Source organism: Harpia harpyja, chromosome Z, assembly GCF_026419915.1.
Source record: "Harpia harpyja isolate bHarHar1 chromosome Z, bHarHar1 primary haplotype, whole genome shotgun sequence".
Classification (NCBI taxonomy): Eukaryota; Metazoa; Chordata; class Aves; order Accipitriformes; family Accipitridae; genus Harpia; species Harpia harpyja.
The window spans coordinates 90549199-90568969 of record NC_068969.1 but is presented as its reverse complement, the minus strand read 5'-3'; the positions used below and the strand labels follow the sequence as shown (position 1 = coordinate 90568969).

General features: G+C 36.1%; 1 protein-coding gene across 3 annotated transcripts in view; it reads left to right on the top strand.

The window, feature by feature from the left end:
* Window positions 1-19771, top strand: part of AP3B1 (adaptor related protein complex 3 subunit beta 1) — a 164506-nt gene that overhangs the window by 71939 nt on the left and 72796 nt on the right. For all 3 annotated transcript variants that reach the window (XM_052775967.1, XM_052775968.1, XM_052775969.1), the window contains exons 14-15: window positions 5299-5408; window positions 14868-15044. In XM_052775967.1, the coding sequence (XP_052631927.1) occupies window positions 5299-5408; window positions 14868-15044 (287 nt within the window). The remainder of the gene's footprint in view (window positions 1-5298; window positions 5409-14867; window positions 15045-19771) is intronic.

Here is a 19771-nt window from a genome sequence, read left to right as displayed (position 1 = left end):
GCTCTGCTTTCTCTACACTGTTTTCTTGTTATGGGGAATTCACTTGAGTGTGGAAGAGAGGTGAGCAAATTAATTCTACCAAATCAAAATAGAATCCTGAAGAATGATCTTGTGGCAAAACCGCCTTCTAATTCTATGCTCTTGTTCTGGAAAGGCCTTTACTGTAGATACAACCCAACAGCCAAGATACCTTGGCTGTATCTGGCACAGGAGCTGTGCCATTAATCGTCTGGAACATGGGTGCTGAGAGGCAGTGTCGTTATATGAAACAGTCTTCAGGAGTCAGTCAGGTCCAGCTGGGATAACTCTTCACAGAGCTCTTTGAGTGTCTCATCATTGAACTTTCTAGTTTCTGTATGTGCTTCTGTGATTCAAATGGGTTTTTTTACCATAGCCCCCAGCTTCCCTCAGTAGGGGAGATTTGACTTTAAACAAAGCACTCATAAATAGGCAAAGAAAATTTGAAGAGCGGTTCTTGACTTCCCCAGAGCCTTGTTTCTGGAAGTCATGTTGAGAGCTGAGAATTATTTTCCTTCCTCAGCTGCTGAAGGAAGTACAAAAAGAAAAGTTATTTTGGCTCTTCAGTGTGACATTGGGCATTTGACTGATGCATTTCCTTTAAGCAATTGCCTTGATAATTTCAACTGACCACTGGCCCCACTGTGACATAAAAGTCATTTTAGATGTAAGAGACAGATGGGATTATAGGGAGTCTCTTTTGTCTGTCTATACTGCATATACTAGAGATCCTGCAGGTTTTTCTCAGATGGGTGACTTTCATTTACTGTTGAAAGTTGCAGGTTATGGATAATAGAGAATGTAAACACAATTGTAGGATGTATAGCTAAAACAATGGTTTTCCTACCAATCTATACAAATTTGAACAGGCAAGTCATAAAATCACTGGAACTGTTAATATATCAGGTAACTACTACCTATCTATTGGAATTACTGTTAGAATGACGTAAAAGAAAACCAACTCCTTGTACCATTCAGTTTATATGTATTAATGTGGTTTCAGAGTTCTGTTATTCATAAGGGTGGAAAAATTAACCAGGTAAAAGCTTAGACTTCATGCAGTTCTGAAAAGCAGAAACTTAATGTTTGTCTGGATACTTAGCTCTAATAATTGACTTTTATCTTTAGTTCTAACCATTTGCATAACCTTCTAACCCAAATAATCATAGAATGGTTTGGGTTGGAAGGGACCTTTAAAGGTCATCTAGTCCAATCACCTGCAGTGAGCAAGGACATCTTCAACTAGATCAGGTTAATCAGAGCCCCATCCAACCTGACGTTGAATGTTTCCAGGGATGGGGCATCTACCACCTTTCTGGGCAAACTGTTCCGGTGTTTCAGCGCCTACATCATAAAAAATTTCTTCCTTATATCTTATATCTTGAATCTTTCTTCTATCCTTATATCTTGAATCTACCCTCTTTTAGTTTAGAACCATTACCCCTTGTCCTATTACTAGAGGCCCTAGTAAAAAGTCTGTCCCCATTTTTCTTAAAAGCCCCCTTTAAGTATTGAAAGGCCACAATAAGGTCTGCCTGGAGCTTTCTCTTCTCCAGGCTAAATAACCCCAACTCTCTCAGCCTTTCCTCACAGGAGAGATGTTCATCCCTCTGATCACTTTTGTGGCCCTCCTCTGGACCCACTCCAACAGGTCCATGTCTTTCCTGTACTGAGGACCCCAGAGCTGGGCACACTACTGCAGGTGGGGGTCTCACCAGAGCAGAGTGGAGGTGCAGAATCACCTCCATCAACATGCGGGCCACGCTTCTTCAGCAACCCAAGATATGATTGGCTTTCTGGGCTGCAAGCACACATTGCTGGGTCATGTCCAGCTTTTCATCCCCCAGTACCACCAAGTCCTTCTCTGCAAGTCTGCTCAGAATCCCTTCATACCCCAGCCTGTATTGATACCAGGGGTTGTCCTGACCCATGTGCAGGACCTTGCACTTGTCCTTGTTGAACCTCCTGAAGCTCACATGGGCCCACTTCTTGAGCTTGTCCAGGCCCCTCTGAGTGGCATCCCATCCCTCAGGCATGTCAACTGCACCAGTCAGCTTGGTGTCATCTGCAGACTTGCTGAGGGTGCACTTAATCACTCGTATAGCCTTGCTATGAGAGTTAATCGGTATATTCCTTCCAAAAACAGTTGATGCAGTTTTGCTGCTTTTAGAAATAGTGATTATACAAATTATAGACTGTGGATAAATTAGTCTTCAGTTGTGTGTTTTAGTTTCTGCAAGTATTGGTTAATGTAAGCAGAAGAAAATTTGACTCAACACCAGTGGTGTCAAATGTAGTATTTCAGAACGCAACTTTTGAATGTTCTTTGATAATACACTCCTTGCTAAGGTCTTTTTCTGAGTTGCTATTACAGTGTGGCCAAATTCTCAATTGTGAAAAAGTCTGTAATTCAGTCGCCACAAGTTACTGTCCACTACGCTGTTAATTTTTTATATACATCATTATTTGGCAAAAATGTAACATTGTGTGACTGAATATATTTTAGGTTTTTGAGAAGTTGTCATGCTAGAGTCTTCAGAGATTATCCTACTCAGAGAATTCATTTCCATATTGCTTCAAAATTGTTTGAAGAAAACTAGCAGTGAACGTTATACTAAGATTTTTACTATGACTTGTGAAAATTGAAGTTGCCGATACCTGTTGTAGTCTCCTTTATTGGTAAAGGCATTCCTGATCAGATTTTCTGTGATGTTTAGCCTTTGTTTTAAGAATTTGATTCATTTTTTATGACTGTCGTGGTTTAACCCCAGCCAGCAACTAAGCACCACACACCTGCTCACTCACCTCCCTCACAGTGGGATGGGGGAGAGAATCAGAAGGGTAAAAATGGGAAAAACTCATGGGCTGAGATAAAGACACTTTAATAGGTAAAGCAGAAGCCATGTACGCAAGCAAAGCAAAACAAGGCATTCATTCACCACTTCCCATCGGCAAGCAGGTGTTCAGTCATCTCCAGGAAAGCAGGGCTCCATCACACATAATGGTTACTTGGGAAGACAAATGCCATCACTCCAAACATTCCCACTTTCCTTCTCCTTCCCCCAGCTTTATATAATGAGCATGATGTCATATGGTATGGAATATCCCTGTGGTCAGTTGGGGTCAGCTGTCCCAGTTGTGTCCTGTCCCAACTTCTTGTGCCCTCCCCCAGCCTGCTCGCTGGTAGGGTGGTGTGAGAAGCAGAAAAGGCCTTGACTCTGTGTAAGCACTGCTCAACAGTAACTAAAACATCTCGGCATTATCAACACAGTTTTCTGTGCAAATCCAAAACATAGCCCCGTACTAGCTATGAAGAAATTAACTCTATCCAAGCCAAAACCAGCACAATGACCCTTTAGATACAATTTACACTCTGTTTTGAAATTCTTGTGTTCATTTGTCATTGCCCTGTATGCACTTTTTCTTTGATAATGCTAGCAGAGTTACATTTTTTAGTTTTCTTACTGCTCATTCAGAATGACAATTTTATCTCCCCCTTTTGGTTTGGGGGGGGGGGGGGGGGGGAACGTGTCTTCGAACCTAAATGTGTGTCTTTTATTTCATGCTCATTTTTGGGATTCTTCACATGCACAAAACAAGCATCAAAGAGCTGCTCTTTTTTTCTGGACTATGTCAGTCCTTATTCTAATACAGATTCATTTTGCTTTTGTTAGTAGGGGTTTTTTTGGTATCTAGATTCATGTAAAAGGAACCATAATAGTTTACTTGCTTACAATTCTGGTTCAGTCATTTAAATTTTCTCCCACAGATGGCATTAAAGTAGTTCCTATGGTGACACTTCATCTACTGCACTTCATTTTATCATTATCAGTTCTACATTGTCAACAAGTGTTTTTAATAATGACTTCATGTCCACTCAGTTTTTTGGGTTCAGTTGCTTAACCATTCTCCTTCTTAAGTAGTACCACAAAACACTCAATGGTGAAGGTTGTCATTACAATGTCCCCTACTTTAAATATTCCAGATTGTAATTTTAAAATTTTGAGAATTATCTTCTTATTTTAGTATCTGGCAAAACAAAACCTAAATTAAATTGATCTGTAGGATTGGGCAAGACCTTGAGATACATGAAGCAGACATGTTAACCTTGCTGCAAGATATTAGTCTAGAAAAATGACTGAGATGTCATGTCAAATAAAGGATGACACAAAAAGCTGCAAAGTAAAATTTAAGCATTTCATAGGCTTATGGCATAATGATGCATACTCAGAGCTTTTGAAAAGCCTTTCTCTACAAGAATTTTGCTTTCTTAAAAAAAAGAGATTGTAAAAAATTTAGAGATCTCTTCCCCATACTGTTCCTTTGAAACTTCAGCTTGCTTGATTGCTGAATGAATGGTCCATGTGTCAGATTAACTCTTGAAATGTAGGAATACCTCTGTGATGTTTAATAAATGGTAGTTAGGCTTTTTCTTTGTTTTAAACATTGATAGTTTAGGAGAAATAATTATTCCCCTTTAGTAGTATAAATGAAAATTAGAATTATGTTGAACTTCTACAGTAGTCTTTGTTTTGGTTTCAGCTTTAGTCGTGTTTGACTTTCCTTCATCTTTCCTTACAGCATGAGTTTACTCTTGCATAGAAGCTTACCTCTGCACCAGTGGGTTTTTTCAGCTTCAAAAATTGTACATTTCATACAAGTTGATCAGGCTATGAATGTTACTTGTTACAGTAGTTAAGCACTCCAGTGCATGACTTTGGCATAAATCTCACAACAGTTTGCTATTTAGAAGCTTCATTTGAATGTACTAGAGATTAGATTACAGACCTGAGAGAGACTGTTTAGAAGGTGAAAAAGTACAAAGAAGATGTTTAGATATTCCTCTTGTTTATGAATGAGCTGTTACTTTTAACATTGTACATTTCTTTGAAAATGAAGCAAGTGTTTACGTTTTTAATGCAGACAGCAAATTACTTATGAATATACATAATTTCAATGAAAAACACATGTTTTTTAGTGTTGTTCCTCAATTTGAAAAGGAAAAATACAAAGTGCAGCTTTACTAAAAGGCAATTTCAAAAAAAGTATTTATTAGGTTGATATTTTTGGAACATTTCTCTCTCTTTGCTGCTTATAACTTGATTCTGGAAGCTGAAGTTGTATTAGTAGAGTGGTCTACATCTTTGTTACCAAGTAAATAGAATTCAGTTCTGCAAAACATATTTTGAAAGCTGATAGCATCTTTTACAATCAATTATTTACGGCTTTATCTTTTGCATAAATGCTTTTAATATTAATAATTTGTTTTGTCTTAAACAGAAATCGTAGTTGCTGAAAGTGTTGTTGTCATTAAGAAACTGCTGCAAACCCAGCCAGCACACCATGGTGAAATTATTAAGCATATGGCCAAGCTCTTGGATAACATTACAGTGAGTATTTGTGCACACTGTCTTATTTTCCTTGTTGACTGATAAAAATCACACCATCTCCTTTGAATTTGGGCCATAAATGGAAATAGATGTATTAGAGAAATAAAACATAACTTTTTATTTTTGACATAAAATATCATTTTTCATAATCTTAAGGAAGAGGAAATAAAAGCTATCAGATGGCATCAATTTGTGCCTTGGGTCTGGGAAGCTATTTTGAAAGAGAACCCTGGAAATGTTGAGTATTGCTAGTACCGTTAGGCCAAGATGAATAGCAGGTTTAGATCACAGAGTGGGTAAGTTGAAATGAAAATAAAGGCAAAGCAGCACTTAACTTGAGGATTTTCAGCCTGTTGTCTTACTGATCTGGGGTGGAGTTTAAAAAATTTTATTCTAAATCTTTTTCCCTACCCCCCAAATCACCTGACCTTTCCCTGGCACCAGACACACTGCTGTGAGTGTGTTGCAATGTTTCTTGAAGTTGCATTTTTATCTTCTGCGTATTTAAGATTCTGTGGCATTTAACAGTCAGATTTGCATTATTGCCTATTATCTATCCTTAGATTAAATTGACATTTTGGTATGTCAATATTTACTTCCCAAATTCTCCTCACAGTCCCCATTATTGGTAGAACATTTAGTGGTCTATCCTAAACTGTAGTGTAGGGCTGAAGACCATGTGCATCATACCCCAAAGGTGACAGATTTTGATCTGTCAGTAATTATTTTTCTGTACATGCTACAAACAGGACTGTTTAGTTTCATACAATTAGCCATTTATTGATGATGGAGCAGTAAATAGTTTCTAAATCAGTGAATCTTCTATTTTCCATAGTTGAATTTGGCAAACTTTGGAATATTAAAAGAAAAAGGAGATGTGGTCTTCTCAGTTCATGCTTACTGAACAAGTTAAACAAATAAATCTTTGGCCACTAAGAGCTGATGATTAAACTTCGTAACTGATGTAAAGAAAATACCATTCTACTGGATTGCTCGTAGCCAGAATCAAAAGAGGCTATAAGATACTGCTGCTAATTACATATCAAATAAGTATTACCTATTTTATAATAATTACCTGTGTTTTCAGAAAATTTGTGCAATATTTTGATTGATCATTACAATCTCATGAATTGTGTATGATGTTATACACATCTTGTGGCACTTCACCAAATGAGTTTGTCATCTTATTTTCACATATTGTACAAGAGAAAATACTCTGTTTAACACTTAAAAGAGTTTTGTGGCTTTTTTATACAATTAATACTTCTGAGTAAATATTTCAAGTTTTAAATACAGGGCATTTTTTTGGAAAAGAAAATCTTTAAGTTGAGTAAAGGAAAAAAAAAAAACATGCAGTACTTGAACTACTTTGACATACTCATATTCTCCAATAATGAGATTGTACAGAATACCAGAAAGTGGTAAGTAGGAGTAGAACAGTCTGTGGAACAGAGGAGTCATAGGAATAAACTAAAAATCAAAATCTGAATCTGAATCATGCTTCTTATTCAAGAAGGAAGCAGTGATAGTGATGCTGTAGGCTCTCTAGGATGATTGTTGTACATCTTGTTTTACATTTTTCCCTATAATTTTTAAATAATAACTTCCAGAAATTTGTCTTCCTCAGGATGTTTAGGACTTTGGATAAAGAATAAATTTGGAAGATGTTCATATTTATAATCTGAATTCCATATCATTATCCTGAAATAACATGCACCTATGATGTTTGAAAATGGATATATTCCTTCACAGAATCACAGGATGGTTTGGGTTGGAAGGGACCTTTAAAGGTCATCTAGTCCAAGTCCCCAAGCCCTTCGGACACTTCTGAAAAGGATAAGCCTATTTTTACATGTTTAGGTAGGAGGTATTTGGCTTATATAATTACTGAGGACCTGAGTTTGAAATGTCAACATTTAAAAGCATTACTGGAATTCCTGAGATCTGCACATGTATTTTAAACATTGATCTTATGATGGCAAGAGCGCGAGTTGACATAACACAGTTGCTTTGGCTTTTGTCTTCAGTAAGACAGAAACACAAAGCAAGGATTCCTGACCCTTATTACACTGACATACAATATACATACATGCACACACGCTTTTGTACACACATATTTTACACAGATTTTTTTTTTTTTTTTTTCCTGACCTCTTCTGTTGGGGAAAGTATTTCTGGGCTCATTTTTAAATTGGGATTGAAACTTAAGGGACCAACCCTTTTCCTCTATAGTAGAGCATACCACTGTCTTTAAAGGACTTTTGCATTTCGACATAGGAGAAGCAGCCAAATCGTATGGTCTTGAATGAACTTGAAAGTAACTGGAGGGTGGGAAACTGTGGGCAAAGAAATTCTTTGGTGCTTCTTAGAGTTGAAATTAATTTACTGCTATATAAAACACAAACAAAAGCATCAATGGAATTAAATACAATTAAATAGAAAAGCACTTTTGATTGTTCTGTCACGATTTAGTTTAGGTAAATGGTGAACGCTTAGCCACTAAAATAAACAAAATCAGTGTAAACTGGATGGAATACATTTTGGGGTTGGTGCCTGAATTTATTTCATTCATGTTGTTATAAATTTCACTTGGGTTAGCCTGAGATTGTGATTGTCAATGATGAGGTGCCTAAAAATCTTTCGTAGCAATATTTCTTTCAGGTCATCCAATCTGAAATTTACTCATTCTTGTCTTCATCTTCTTCATCTACAGAAGCCATTTAGAAAGTGATAGGATGGATAGTAAGCTAAATCTATCTGACCAACTATAAGAAATACTAGGAAGTTAAAATAAAAACTACTGAGCTCTTGTAGACCACTGACTCTCATTTACAGTAAAGCTTAGGGCTGTCCATTTCAGTTTGCCCATTAATTGATTGTTTTCTTACGTATCTGAAATGAGTGCTTATTTTTCTTCCTTAGCTTTTGTATGTTACCATTTGTGCCTTAAACTTTTATCTTAGGTGTGGGCAGGCAAAGATCTATGAGATCTATTTTGTGTCTGATATTTGTTGAGTACCTGGACCTGTACATAGTACAGCTCGATCTAGCTGTATTCCAGCTCCTTTACTCCACACGCTTCAAAAATTGTAACTGAGAAATGCATGTCTGATGGTCTTCTGAAGATACTGAACAAGAGAATAATTGGATCTCTTTAAACTTCTGGTTTTTAAAATCATAAAAATGCTTCCATTTGTCTGTTAATGTGTTAGTAATGTCATCATGCTTTACAATTTAATGATTTGGTAAGTTGTCAGCCAGAGATCTAAGCAGTCCTAGTTTGTGCTAGCTGTTCACTCTGAGGTAGGCTTAATTAGTTTTGTGTGTATAGTTTTTGGAGTGACAGGAGTTTAAAAAATATGCATGTGGGAAAGGGCCATTTAAAGAAGGATGATACTGGTTGAGTCCAGAAGTCCTCTTAATGGAGTAGTCTCATATTCAGTAGCATCAAAACCTAGTGCTTTAGGGAGAGGGATTTAAAGATAAGAGCATGTTCATTGTGAGGTACCTCCAGTGTACCTTCTTAGCCGCCGACTGGAAGCTTGAGTTTGCTATGCACATCATCACTCTTACTAATCTAAAAATTCTAATCTCTCCTCATATTCCAGATCTCTGATAAGCCTTTCCCTCTTTGTCTTTTCTGATATTTGTGTGGTTTTTGAATTGGGGTGACCAGAAATGTGTGCAGTAGTCAGAGCATGAAGGAGAAGTTATATGTAGTAACATAATTATTTTACCTGCTTTGTATTTTTTATGTCACTTTCCTGGGGTTGTCTGCCTTTTGACTTCTGCAGAACATTGAGTTAACAATTCTACAGTTCTCTGAAAATTTTCATGATTCCAAGATATTTTTCCCTAGAAATAGTTTGAGGTCTATCAGTATGTGTAGAGTATTTTTTTTGGAAGTCCTGTTATTAATGTTGCAAGGCTGGCTGCATCACTTCTGCCCAATTTTTAAGTATCACTAATAAGTTATCTTCAACTCTTCAGGCTTTGTTTTAGTTTAGATTATGTTGAATAATTTTGTGTCAGCAGACTGTCTCCTCACTAGGTAGCCCTCTTCTAGATTACTTGCAGATATGTTGAACAGCACGTTCTCTCCTATATGTCCCTATGGGACATCTGATGATTGCCTTCCATTGTAATGGGGGCTTTGTCTTTTCTATCATCTAGTCCTTTTTTTATTCATGAGAGTGCCTTTCCACCTTGTAAAGGATGACATTTTCAAAGATGTTGTTGAGGGGCTTTTGAAAAAGCTTTTAAATATTCTCTCATCAAATATATGTCATATAGTCGTATAGTCTACTCTTAGAAAAACCTCCTTCAAAACAGCTATGGTCCAGAATTCGTCTAAGTGCAAATACTTGCAGATTTTATCTGAATTAAGTTTTAAAGTGGATTGGTTAGACTGCATTGATAAAACTGGATTAACATGAGACACTTTTGTTTATGTCCAAAGTATGCCTCTTTTGATTTATCTTAATTCATTTTAGCAATGAATGAATGTAAATCAACCTAGTAGGAATTAGCTCTGAGTAAGAATGTCTCGATGGTGTTCTACATTTGTGTATTTCCTCATATAAACAAGCTGCAGTAGTCTCCAAATTAGTTTCTGCCTTTTTTTTTTAGAACAATAATTTATGATGGTACATTGTACCTAGAAATGATTGCATTTTAGGTGACGGGAATCTTGTAGTTCTGGTGTGATTTTTCTCCAGGCTTTCTCTTATAGTACTACTAAGGCATGTTTTTTTTCTCTTGGTAGCTGGTGAATTCTGGCATCCTTGGTTTTCATTACAGCCCTATTCCTAGTTCCTTCTAGAATATGAGTGAGAATATGAGAGAAGTCTGCAGTGTTTTCTAATCTAGAGATGAGGAGGAACAATTCTTGATGCAGTAAAGACAGGATAAGGAGTTACCTATTTAGAAGAAAAATAAGACAGATGTATGTAAGTTTGAAGAGCTTAATATGTGGGGAAAAACATCTCACTTATGGAAGCAATTAAGAATTACTAATTACTGGTTTGGATTGGGATTCTTATTACTAGAGTAGGTGACTGGGAGTTTTTGACACTGCTCTGTCCATTCATCCAACAATAACAAACTTAAGTTCCTTTGCAGTATTCCTACGTAAATACTGCTTATTGCTATGTTTCTGATATGGCTCCACAGCAGAGGCAGCTTGCTTGCTTTAATTAAGTTCTCCTTTCCCTCAATGTTGGGAAGGTATCACAAGGTATGACATTCATATGTTCATATGTATTTCAGTCCTGCAAGCTTCAGATTCTAGCCACATTCTTTTCCCTAGGTTATACTTTAATAATGTATTTTTAAACCTTTATGTAAGTAATGCCTTAATGAACAATTCCCATAATTTTATCATTTTTTTACTTGCTCTAGTATCTATGGAATATTTTAGAATTTGAGAGGAATACGTGACCTTTGGGACATTGTGTCCAGGGACACTACACTGAACTTGAAGCAAATATTCAGCTTGAATAAAACACAATTTAAACAAAACCTGTACAGTATATAAGAGGTGGCAGTCATCAGTGGAGATCCTTTTCTAAAGGAATTTTATGTGTAAAGGTTCAAGTAATGGAAGAGTCCTTGAAGATCTACCATTTGAAAACAAAAAAACCCCACTTTTACTCCTGTTCTTTCCTGTGTACCTTTTCTTCTTGCTGCCAGTCTGACATTTCACATCAACTTCATCCCTCTTTCCGCTTCTGATTCCAAGTAAAATTGAAAAACTTGTTAGCTATGCAAATTTACTTCTGGATGCAGAGAATTAAACCTTATTTGCAATTTGAGTATCTCTTCGTGTTTGTGACAAATGTGGATGACTGTGATTGGTGATTTTAAGTTGTACTTTAGCCTAGTATGTTGTGTAATAAGGTTAGAGCTGAATTGCAGTAGTTTTTGAATTGTGCTGCTTAGAGTGATCTGCAAAATCTTTATAATGTCTTTCTCTAACTGCTGTAAGTAACCAGTCTTGCTTTGAGGGGAGGGGGTCTGCCTGGTTTTTATTTTTTGTTTTTAAACTATTTATTTATTTTCCTCCAGACAGGTAATGGGTTAAAATGGCAGTAGAAACTGCCTTCTGGTACTAAGGCTTCAAAAGTACACTAACCACTTGCTCAGGGCGCATGGAATAAAACATCAGGCAAAGTAATTTACAATCCTGTTTGCCTTTGAGGATAATGCACAGTAGGGGTGAATAATGAAAGTATTATTTCCTGCATTTTTGTCAATTCAAGGTCCCTACTTAAGCTATACTGGAAAAGGCAATGAAGGTGTAGAAGTGGCTTCATTTCTTGTTTGCTGTTTTGAATGACCTGGAAACAACAGCTGCAGATCATGCACTTGATATTACATGATTGAGGACTGGAAGACTTAAACAGGGAAAAAGAAGTCTGAAAATGCTGTGTGGTTTTGGCCCCAAATTAATGCAGTGACGCAGAAACATTGGCTTCATCAGTTCAACACACACTTTCCATTAAAATGGCTTCCACTCAGGGTTTCATTCAAAGTGTCTCTAATTGATACTGATTCTTGTTGCACAAAGTTGTGTTTCTTATATACAGTATTTACATAGTAAGCTAACCACCTAGTTAAAAGGCAGAGTCTCACGAGAAATTTTACTTGTCTTCCATTGTCGCTATTTTTGAAATTAGGCTTTGTTTAGTCTATTTATTTTACATTCTAAAACTAGTTTATTACTCTAATAATTATATTTTAGAAACCTGGACAAAACTTTAAGGAGTTTTGTTAACTGTGCTTTAAATATATTTTAAATTGTGTTTAAATATATTTAAATATATTTCATTGTGGTTTTAAAGTGTAGTCCTGGGTTTGACTAGAAGGAGTACAATACTGATGTTTGTCTTTCATAATTAATACTATTACTGCAATAGGTCTTCTCTGTGAGCTATTTTTGCTTTATGAAAAGACAGTAATAGGATAAGGGATGTTTCTAATAGGCTGCTGCCCAAACTGTGGTACTTGGTGATCTCTTCTAGAATTCTAATGTTTTAACAAGTCTATAACGAAATATTTTAGAAAAATAAATCTAGCATAACTGAAATCTGAAGTTGCCTATATATTCTTATTTAGAGGTATCTATCCGTACAGCAGGCAACTTGAACTGCTCTAATACTGGAAAATTTAATGTACCACTCAATTACTATTCTTTAGCCCAATTTAAAATAATAGATTGGGAGTGAGGTCTTAATGCAGTGTAACCTTTGGAACATTAGAAATAACCTCTTTCCCTTCAGTGTACTGTAGTGGCATCAGTCTTACCATTTCACAGGTGAACGTATTGTGACTACATTTAAAGTTTTTATATTTAGCAGTTGTTCGTTAGCTTGTTCCCCTCTCTCACACTGTAAATTCCAAGACCATTTATATTTTTTGTCAATTCACAAAAAAAAATTCATCTGTATCTCAATCAGTATTTACGTATATTTATGTATGTTAAATCACTGTGTTACACCACTGTCAATACATTATGTTACCTCTACCTTAAATATCTTTTCCATGTTCAGAATTGGCATTTATCTCTTGAGGGGATTTTTTGTTGTTGTTGTTGGACTCCTGTATTCTGTCTTTCCATGATCTGGTTGCTTTCTCTTTCAGCAGAGGCAATCCTCTATTCTCCCCATGACATGCCTGTTTACAGTTTGGTTGGCATGTCTGTTTGCAACAATATGAAGTACAGAGGCAGATATTGTCAGGTTTTTATTCAAAGCTGTTCCAAAACTTTTTTGAGCAGTAAAACATGTCTAATCATTAAAATTTCTTGTGAACGTAATTAGTATTTCTTTAGTATGGCTTAGTGGGCCATTTATTAGGGACTGTGGACCATAGTTTGGGAATTGCTATCCTGAGCCTTGGTAGTTTACTTACATTTGTTACCTTTTATGAATGTAACTGGAAAGCAGTGCTTTCAAATTTTATGTGCATACGGGGTAGGATACTTAATAGTTGGTTCCCATTGTAATTCTGAGAAATAGATATTCATATATGAATAACTGACATATGCAGGAAAAGTAATTAAAACTTATATAAAAGATGCTAGGAGTTAGTGCTTTGAGAACGAAAATGCTGAATTTCTAAAGCTTGTTTCTCCTGTGAAACCTAAGACAGTACTCACACTGGCTTAAGTGTAAGCTTATTAAAAAAGATCACTGTACAGTGTAAGGAGTAATGGAAAGTGTTAGTACAAATGTTTTTTAGAAAAAGCAGCAAAATTAACTGAAATTGCAGTTACAGTTGGAAGCTTTCCTTTTTTCTAAACTACAGTCAGTCATTTGATAGGATAGAACAGTTACAGTTTTTCCATAACATTTCAACATCTGTTGAACAAGAAGAGTCTGTACAGAACATGAGAGCACCACAGTCTGTAGATGCTATGCAAGACATGCTTCTGCCTAGAAGAATTTTCTCATCGCATACTTTCTTCCTTCCTCTCAAGGAAGGGGAACAGTATTTTCAGGGAGGTATGTAACACAGATGCAATTTTTTATTTGACCCACAGCTAATACAGGCTAGCTCACCTTTGAGAAGTATGTGTATATTATTTAATTTAACTCCTGACTACTTCTAGCTAAACTATGCGTGGAGCTTGAACTTCTGTTTCCTTCTGTGCTTTTCCATTTTGCTTCTCCTCTGTCTGTGACAGTACTGTGCTTTTGAAGTCAGCACTATGTGCTGGGAGTTCATCTAAAAACTGCTACTGCCAGTTATTTCAGTGAAACAGTCAAGTAGCTCCAAAACAGTAAGACCTGTGTGAAGTTCTGGTCAGAGTGTTTTCAGTTAAGGGGTTAGATCTTACTCAGAAATTGAGAACTCTAATTTTGAACTCCTGTCTCCAAAATTCTGTGTTCAGCTAGCCTTGGACATTTGCAAATGTATGAATCTTACTGTCATAAAATTTTAAATAAAAATGAAGGAAACATAGCAATAGTCTCAAAGAAATTCTTGTGCTTTTAAAGTAGATAGGTAGAATTTGAAGCTGTATTGTTGGAAACCATTTCTATATGACTATAGTCACAAAAAAGCACTGTTTTGTTTCAGTGTGGTGTTTAGCGTAACCTGGTGGTAAAAATTCCTAACGACACCTCGAAGACTTGGATTCTCTTCCCAACCGTCACCAGCTTGTACTGTGAACATGAACACATCACTTCTGTGTGCCTCTGTTTCTATTCCTGCTCCGTTTGTCTTGTCAATTCATAATGCATGGGTTTTGGGGCAGGGTCTGTATCTTACATTTGTATGAATGTTCAGTCTACCACAGTGGCTGTATTGAACAGTATTTAATTTGGCTCTGTATTCCTTGTATGGCAATTGTCTTTAAACAGTATTTTGTTTAATTTGTTAGTGAACACAGAAATGTACAAGTATGCAAGTAGTCTTTGTGAATGTGTTAACTTAGAGTGTGCAATGTTTTCTCAGGTTCCAGTAGCCAGAGCCAGCATTCTCTGGCTCATCGGCGAGTACTGTGAACGGGTTCCAACGATCGCACCTGATGTTTTGAGAAAGACAGCCAAGACCTTTACTAATGAAGACGACCTTGTAAAGTTGCAGATCTTAAATTTGGGCGCAAAACTCTATTTAACAAACTCAAAGCAGGTAAGCTTAAATTCAGAAGTGTACATATTTAGAGTCATAGTAGGTTTTTGTACAGTCTGTATGGATCAATTGTGATTTATATAAGTAACCAAAACTAGTCCATATTATTCTACGAAGAAAAGCTGAACATCAGTTTTCAAGAAATCTAACAGACTAAATCTAACCATGAGTCTTTAAGTATGTGCTGGATTGTAAATATGAATGTAGTGATGAGATGACTCTTTTTTGCCTCTTTCTTTCTTGGGGAAATTGTGGATTTTTTAAATTCACATAAATAGGAAAGATTTGTAAATGGTATTACTAATATCAGATAGGAGATTTTCCTGGTGTGATTTGCTGTTTTCTGGATCTAAGAGCAGAATTTTAAAGGGAGTATTGTCAATTTGAACAAGAAGCTGCTCATTACTTTTCAGGGTATCTGAAAGGAGATGCCAGCAAAAGGCCTCATTATGTCTTTCCATCAGTGCTCGTCTTAAAGATAGTAACTACTTCCTCTTTTTCTGTATTTCTTACTATTTCACTTCACTTTGTGGAGAGAGTAGGTTTTGATCATCTCTAGTAATAAAGATAATCTAAAAATGTCAGGTAGTACAAAAAGGTGAACTTAGATTTCCAGGCAGCTGAAAACAATAGCTATGAGAGGTGCCAGCTGCCTCATTCTTCTCAATGACAGCACTGTGAACTTTGTCACTCTCTGGCTATGGAGTATAGCATTTTGGCATTAATTTTTCACTGTAATTCCAATTATTACTGTAAAAGGTTGTAAAATCGGAGATTTCTTTTTTTCCAAATGTAGAAGAAATGTATTGTCTGAGATGTATACACTTTCCTGGGCTGCTAGACCTCTTTGTTTTACAACAGCTTGGACAGCATAGGATCTTGTATCTCTGTACTTGTGGTGTCTTCTCATTCCTTGACAGCTATATCCAACTGCAAACTTGATTTGTCTGAGATTTTACTCTGTAGGGCATGTGGGAGATGAACTGTCTTGCCATGCATTCAGATAAGAGTGAATGCTTCTCCTTTGCTTATGCAGTCTAAAATGGGGCAGTAACGAAAGGTGACTTCTTTCTGTCAGTGCTCATCTTAATGAAAATGCTGACTGAGCTAAGGAAAGATTGGTTTGATTATCTAAGCTGTCTCCTTTTGGTCCATTACATAGTATTTACTAATTTTCCATATAATTTTTGTGATTTTACACTGATTTTTTAACACCATATTTGGCCAAAAATTGATTGCCTACAAGGAGATGATGATTTCTGTGATGCTCTTTTTCGTTTCACATCTTAATACATTGTAAACCATCATTATAAGTGTTGGATAACCGTTTATTCAAATACAATAATGATCATAAAGCAGAAGAAACTGTCTCCTGAGTTGCCTCCTAAATGACAGATTTCATCAAAGGGTGTTTTCCTTTTAGTTTTAGGTTGTGGAAAAATAAGTTGTCTTCTCAAGTGGTCAAGCTATTCCTTTCTGACAGAGTAGGTTGATGACTTGGGTTGATTCAAAGCTCCTTCAAACTAGAATATGATGGTTTTGCCTTTAGCAGCTGGCAACACTCTTCCTATATCTACATCCTTATTCCCAGGAGTAACTCTTCTTTACTCGCTCAGTATTAAAACATTTCTTTCTGGAATGACTTCAGTTCCTAAAAAGTCCAGCCATTTTTCAGTCTAACTTTTCAAACTTGAAGGCAAATCTTGTACACTTGACTGCTCAGTTGTCAGTCTGTCCATCTTTCCTCATTCCCATGTGTTCACTCCCTGTATCCTACCCTACCATATAATACTTTTTTGAATCCTGTATCAGTTTCATCCAAAGTCATTGGAGTTGTGAAAATCTAAAAGATACAATGTCACTTTATTGAGAAGTAGTGGTAGGATAGCCAAGAGAGACTCAGCACAACTAAACAGATGAAAAGAGCTCTTGCCCTGGGTGGTCCCTTTCTGTAAATATATTCTTGTATTTGCTGATAATTTCCTTAGGCGTATGTTCAAACACTTAGTGCAGCACATTCTCAGGAATGCTTTTTAAGATTCAGGATTTTTTGCAAGAATCTCCATTATTCTTTAATCCTGTGATCACCCCATGAATGAGTGGATAGATGGCTGTTTCTCTCCAATCGTAGACCCTCATCTGTTGGTGATACTTGTAAAGTGAGGATCTACCAAAAGGTTAATTGCTGCTGATATAGGATAGGCATTAAATTCTTAAATAGAACTATTGCCACTAGAAAATTCTAGAAATGTTGCCGAAGGATGACTTGAAGTATTCTTTTCATATTAGCCAAACTGAAATGTACAAAAAATAGTAGTAGATTCTAACAGTGTGAGGATAAAAGAAATTATATTATGCCTATATAATGAGCATGTCCAGATAACAGGCTGTGTTGCCATATGATAATAATGTATTATATCATATGTCAGAATACTTTGTCTTACTGTTCTGTGAAGCAGTCATGGTGTGCAGATTCTGTCATATTTCACCAAATTAATGCGCTTGCTCAAATAATTTTTAGCTTCTTATGGATATTCCTTTGTTAGAAAAACTGATGTGTATTCATTAGGTTGTTGGGTTTTTTTTAATTAAAATTAATTGTTTCTGTTAGCTACCTCCGTGTAGAAAAGCTTCACTACTTGTTTGGTTGTGTTGCCATAGGACAAGAAAAAAAATAGTGGTTTTTTGTTTTCATTAAAACTATTTATACTATACATGAACCTTGCAAGGATACTTCTTGCAGATATGGTGCATTTTTCCATATAAATTTGTTGTGTCTTTATCCGTATTGGACGATATGGAAAAGATATTTTAGGGGAGAGGAAGGTAGGAGGAAAAGGTTCCTGGAGAAAATGATCCCATTAAAGAAAATGCAGTCTTTCAGGAACAACTCTTCATCTAATTCCATCAATGCTCACTGAAAAAGTGCCCACCAACTTTTCCCATCCCTATAGCAATTCACAAGCAAAGACAACTGGTTTTTGTGATCCATTCTGCTGAGCTTTCTGCCGTGACAGCAAGGAGTCTTGTTTTGTTTTACAAAGGAGAGGTGATGGCAAGGGCTGCAGGAGGTATATCTCATTTACTTTAATTCATGCTGCTTGGGAATCCTCCCAGTTTCATTAGATTGAACAGCATAAGTCCTGCATGAGTGCAGATTACGTATGTTCTGTCTGATGCAGTTCTTTAAGATTTTATACCCTGGTAAAGAAATAGCTGCTAATAAGCTGTGAAATACATATAGGAAAGTTTTACCTTTCCTAGAGCTGAGACAGTACCTTGGGGGAAAAAATATCTTTTCACAGAACCATCCTTGGGTATCAGAGGGAAAAAAGAAACAAAAAATGTTTCACTGAAAGAGTTTTTAACTATGCTTTTACTGTTATTCTGATGTAATATGGCTAATTTCTTCAAATCTTTGGTGCCGTGGGGTATTTTGTGAAATGCTTGCATGCATTGTATGTTGTTCAAATTAAAACCATTTTTTCTTTACTCTGTATTTCACTTCCAGGAGTTAATATTCTGAAAAAGTATTTTTAAATCTCTAGAAAACACTTTAACACTTATCCTCAAGGTGGAAATTATTAAACTGAACTTTTCTTAGCAAATTGCACATAACAAAATTGACTGATTTTTTTTTTTTGTACATATTTTTCCGCTCACATGATTGAAACTGTGTTATTATTATAACAATAGCATGATAAACAGGATATATATGCAAGGTTGTTTCTTTGTATAAAGAAAAGAAATCCTCCTTGACAATACATTTTTAACCCTGTGTTATTCATCAGTTATGAGTTAAAATACTAAAAATTTACTTCCTTATAATGGTATGTTATTTTTGCTCTTTTTCCTGTTTGCTTGTATGTAAAGAAAGTGGCATACTTCTTTCAAATGTATCTAATGGATACAAGTCTGTTCAGCACTATTGTTCCAGTTACACTGTGTTATTTCTAAGACACTGGGAAAGTCTCCCTGATTTTTTATATTCTTTTTTTAGTTTTAAAAATTTAACTGAATTATTAAAGTTATTTAATACATGCTAATATTCTCAGACATCAAATTAGGAAGTCCTATTATGCTGTAAAAAGCTGTGATAAGTTGCTTTCTTACATAAATAAATAAATGACCGATATTACTGGAGGCTTTAAGCTTCAAGAAAAAAATGGAAGGAGTCTTTTATCCTGGTTTTTAGAGGGCATCAGCAGCTTGCTTTTATGAAAAAGTAACAGCTAAATGCACTGCAAATAATTTGCAGTAATCCAGTTCAGTGATTCATGTGTCTGCTTTAATGGGTCATAATTCAGGATAAAGTAACTGAGTGCAGTCAGAGTGCAGACACTGCTTATGCCAGGGACAGTATCTCTTCATAAAACACACCTCAGCAGAAGCAGTTTGCCAGCCCCCTAATACCCTCTGATGTTTTGATGTCCTGCATATTTTTCCGATTAAGTTTTGAGTGCCATGTTTTTAGTTGTATTTCCACATTCATTATCCTCACGTAGACCCTTCAGCGGGTTTGCCATATATGATTATTTTTTTAATGATGCCTTTCTTTCCACTTCAGCAGTTTAATAATCTAGCACATGGCTGCTTCTCAGTACTCAGCATTCACCTCCCCAATACAGAAGAGGACATGTGCTTTGGCTGCAGAATTCTATTTGCAGCTTTAGAAATGCATATTCCCTGTGGAACAACATTTGTTTGACATAACCATTCATTTTTAT